The sequence below is a fragment of the Borostomias antarcticus genome (genome assembly GCF_949987555.1).
Source record: "Borostomias antarcticus genome assembly, chromosome: 1".
Classification (NCBI taxonomy): domain Eukaryota; kingdom Metazoa; phylum Chordata; class Actinopteri; order Stomiiformes; family Stomiidae; genus Borostomias; species Borostomias antarcticus.
The window spans coordinates 24,262,177-24,266,561 of record NC_140234.1 but is presented as its reverse complement, the minus strand read 5'-3'; the positions used below and the strand labels follow the sequence as shown (position 1 = coordinate 24,266,561).

Sequence of the window (4,385 nt, the reverse complement as noted above, 5' to 3'; positions counted from 1 at the left end):
ATCACTGTAAATGAGGGAAACCTCAGTGCTTCACGACTATAAATAAAGTTTTGAAATGAAATGAAATAAAAATGTGATATTGGCCTTTCAGACATTCGACAGCACAGACAATGAGGACATTTTCAACAATGTGGAAGCCATACGTTTGCCTACTATTGCACATGTGCTGAAAAGGCACCATGTGTCTTTGCTGTGTGCCTTTTGAAAGAAATGCAGACTGAAATTTTTTTATTGATTTATTTTTCCTTTATTTAACCAGATAGTACCAGTGATATCATAGATCTCTTTTACAAGGTAGACCTGGCCAATAATGTCAGCAAAGTGTTGCAGACATGACATAACAGGGGGAATAAAAAAAAAATATATATATATATATATATATATATAATAAAAAATAAAATAGGGCATTTCAAGTCAAGGCATCATAACACCTACAAACAGTGACAAGTACCAATGGAGTCATTTATCATAGCAGCTATGCAAGCTTTAAAAGTAGGCAGTGGGACCAATTCGCTTAGTTTTAGGTCCTTTTGCAGATTGTTCCACATTGAAGGAGCAGCACACATGAAGGCTTTCTTTCCAAGGTCAGTCCTTGCTCTTGGTGCCTCTAGCAGAACCATATCCTGGGACCTCAAACTATAGCTGCCTATTAGCTCTCTGTGTGATCAGAGAGCTGAGAACTGAGTATGTTCAGTTTCAAGATGCCTGTTGTGGAAATTTCCCCCCAAATTCTGCATCCTTGTAATCAGTAATGATGATGTTAATATGCTCAGTGGCACTGAATGAGGTTTTATGCCCACAGCTGCACAGGTCATTTGTCACTGTTCTCTCTCCTCCCGTAGATTACATCCCCCCTATACAAACACCCAGACTGAACACACACACACACACACACTGCCAGATTACAACCCCCCCTATACAAACACCCAGACTGAACACACACACACACACACACACACACACACACACACTGCCAGATTACAACCCGCCCTATACAAACACCCAGACTGAACACACAAACACACACACACTGCTAGATTACAACCCGCCCTATACAAACACCCAGACTGAACACACAAACACACACACTGCTAGATTACAACCCGCCCTATACAAACACCCAGACTGAACACACAAACACACACACACTGCTAGATTACAACCCCCCCTATACAAACACCCAGACTGAACACACACACACACACACTGGCACCCCCACCACACACATGGACTAGAGCCACCCCCCTCCCCTCCAACACACATGCAAAACACAAACACGATCACCCGGCCCAATGATCTCTTTTACCATAAGCTAATGACAGTTTACCATGCATGCGTGCACACACACACACACACACACACACACACACACACACACACACACACACACACACACACACACACACACACACACACACACAGACACACACACACACACACACACACACACACACATGAACAGGAAGTTAGTGTTATATAACGGTAGCCCCCAGGGGAATGGCTGTCTTTCACTAACAGTATCAGGTATGAGCCCATAGTACCCAAGGACTGGATAAGCCCCATCATGGTCACAGATAGTAAACGCCGGGTCTCTGGGGGAATTACATTACAGCCACGGCACAACAACCAATACACACTCTGAGAAGGTCAGTCAGTCAGTCAGTCAGTCAGCCAGTCAGTCAGTCAGTCAGTCAGTCAGTCAGTCAGTCAGTCAGTCAGTCAGTCAGTCAGTCAGTCAGTCTGTGGGTGTTCCGTGTCGGAGCCCCTCTCCTCCTTCTCCACCACCAGACAGGCGTCACACACACCCTGGAGAGAGAGAGCGAATGAGCTGCCGGCGCCAAACCCCAGCCTCTCCTGTTACTTTCCACACAGTTGGCTCGCTACACTATCCAGTCCAGTGTGGGGGAGAGTGCGATACTCCCTCTGTGAAGAGAGAGAAAACGGCAGCATGATGGGGAATAAAGACAGCTTTTGAGCCTTTTCCTGACCGGCTATTTTTGCACACTGCCTCAAAAGACTGACAAATCTACCTCTTATCGAAACGATGTCGACATCCACTTTTTATGCTAACTATTATTTTGGGAAAAAAGCCTGGATGTTTTGTTGTGCAAATGTTCTAAGATTTCTCTTTCCTTTTTGGGAACAGCGGTGTGTCTGTATAGTAACGGTGTGTTTGTTGTTCTCGCTTGTGAGAGCGGATTATGATGATTGCCCTTCATCCTGCATCTGTGCCAGAGACTCGGGGACTGTGAGCTGCCGTGATGGGGAGCAGCGCGAGGTCCCGGGTGACCTTCCTAAATGGACCACCACTCTGATACTCAGGGGGAACAACATCTCAACTCTACCAGGGGATGCGCTCTCATCAAACGGGACAGAGCTGGAGCTGATTACTCTCTCACTATCATACAATGAGATCCAGATTATAGAGGCTTACGCATTCTTGGGACTTCCCCGGTTGCATTTGCTCGATTTGAGTCACAACAGGTTGGTGTCTCTTTCTAATCATGCTTTTTACGGTTTGCGAGAGCTGCGGTCCCTGTACTTGAATGATTCGCTGATGTCTCCAGCTGTGGCACAACTCTCGAACGCACTAGGTGTTGAAAGTTTGAGCAACCTTCACAGACTTGAGTTGGCCGGGAACCGGCTAAAGACAATCCCTGTTGCCAGTTTGGACCCGTTTAACCTCCATACTTTAGTACTGTCAAATAACTCTATGGAGAACATTGGGAGAGAGAATATCTCAAGTTTGTACCAGTACAAACGGGTGCATGTATATCTGTCCTGGAATCCATTTCGGTGCAACTGTGAACTGGAGGCTTTCTACTACTGGCTAAAGAACTCATCACAGTGCCTGGACGCAGCACGCCTGCTGTGCGTCGAACCCGAAGCCAAGAGAGGGATGCCTCTGGAGAGTCTCCGTGTAGAGGACGTGGACTGTCGGAATGAGAACCTGGAGACGGTATCATTTGTGTTCTTAGGTATAGTCTTAGCCCTGATCGGGGTGGTGTTTCTTATGGTGCTCTACCTGAACCGGCAGGGCATCAAACGATGGATCAACAACATCCGAGAGGTGTGCCGAGATCAGATGTCGGTTTATCATTATCGCTACGAACAGGATTCTGACCCCCGCCTGGCCAACGTGGCTGTTTAATGTTAAGTCATCAGCCAAGCCATTATCGGTCATTTGGATCAACTTGTGAACAGAATGAACAATGAGCTTGAACTGGTAACGCTCCCATAGCCTATACTACTGTACAGGCAAGGCTACTGACCACTCAAAGACAACAGACACAGCAAATTTGCTTCTCAAGTGGGACCGTTTTTAAGGGCACTGGAGACGTCAAAAGTGAAACCATATCTAGCCTCTGATAGGCCCTATCTTATAGCCTAAGACGGGCCCTATCATGAAGCCTAATGCTGTGTTCACACCGGGCACAATTTTTTCTGGAAGCGCGGCGAGTTTACATAGAAAGTCAGTACAAATCGTGCAAACTGGGCGGCAGGCGGTACGGGCAGCGCGAATCAGGCGAAGCCGGCGGCGCGAATCAGGCAAACCGCCGCGCAGCGAATCCTGGCCACCGCGCGGCGGTTCGCGTGATTCGCACCGCCGGGTTCACCTGATTCGAACTTTTGGTGAATTTGCCGCGCAGCAACCCCTTCAGTTAAGTCGCTGGATCCAGTGGCGAGATTCAGGTGAACTGGGCGGCCCACCGCGCCCGGTCTGAACACAGCATGAGTAGATATTCCCACACAATGGTATGTTTATCTTGCATTTTGGTGACTGAATATTGACTCGTGCACAATAGGTCTGCATAATGTGAATGCCACCGTTTTGATTTGCTTGTTTCATTTCAACAATGAATCTGATTCCACTGTATGACAATATGAGATATGAGACATAAGAGACATAACAGAGATACACATGCAGGCTATCCGAAAGCCTAAAGGATACACGCAGGAAAGGAAGCCCACTGTCCTGATCTTTGTTTCTGCATGATTCAGTTTTTGTGAGAAAGAGATGTGCTAAAAATAATGCCCATAATAATGCACAGAGAGAGAGAGAGAGAGAGAGAGAGAGAGAGATGGGGGGATTGAGAGAGAGAGAGAGGGTGATGGGGGAGATAGGGACAGAGAGAGAGATGTGGGAGAGAGTACAACACTGTATTGTGATTTACAGTAGAGAGAGAAAAATAGAGTTTGAAATAGTGTGGTGGATAGTGAGAGAAGGAGAGTTTGAAATAGTGTATTGTGATGTGCCATTCCCATTAGGTATTCTGATATCAAGTGTCATATTTCCGTAACAAGGTCTCTAAAGGCAACAGACATCAAATCTGTGAACCTATCGGGAAGTCATCCATTAAAAGAACATCCAAGCATGAGACCCT

General features: G+C 46.6%; 1 protein-coding gene across 1 annotated transcript in view; it reads left to right on the top strand.

The window, feature by feature from the left end:
* tpbgl (trophoblast glycoprotein like) overlaps nucleotides 1-3,151 on the top strand; it is a gene marked incomplete at both ends in the record, with an annotated part of 3,636 nt that extends 485 nt beyond the window's left edge. Inside the window, one exon of the mRNA XM_084451473.1 lies at nucleotides 2,163-3,151. Within this exon, the coding sequence (XP_084307599.1) occupies nucleotides 2,163-3,151 (989 nt within the window). The remainder of the gene's footprint in view (nucleotides 1-2,162) is intronic.
* Nucleotides 3,152-4,385: the final 1,234 nt, after the last annotated feature.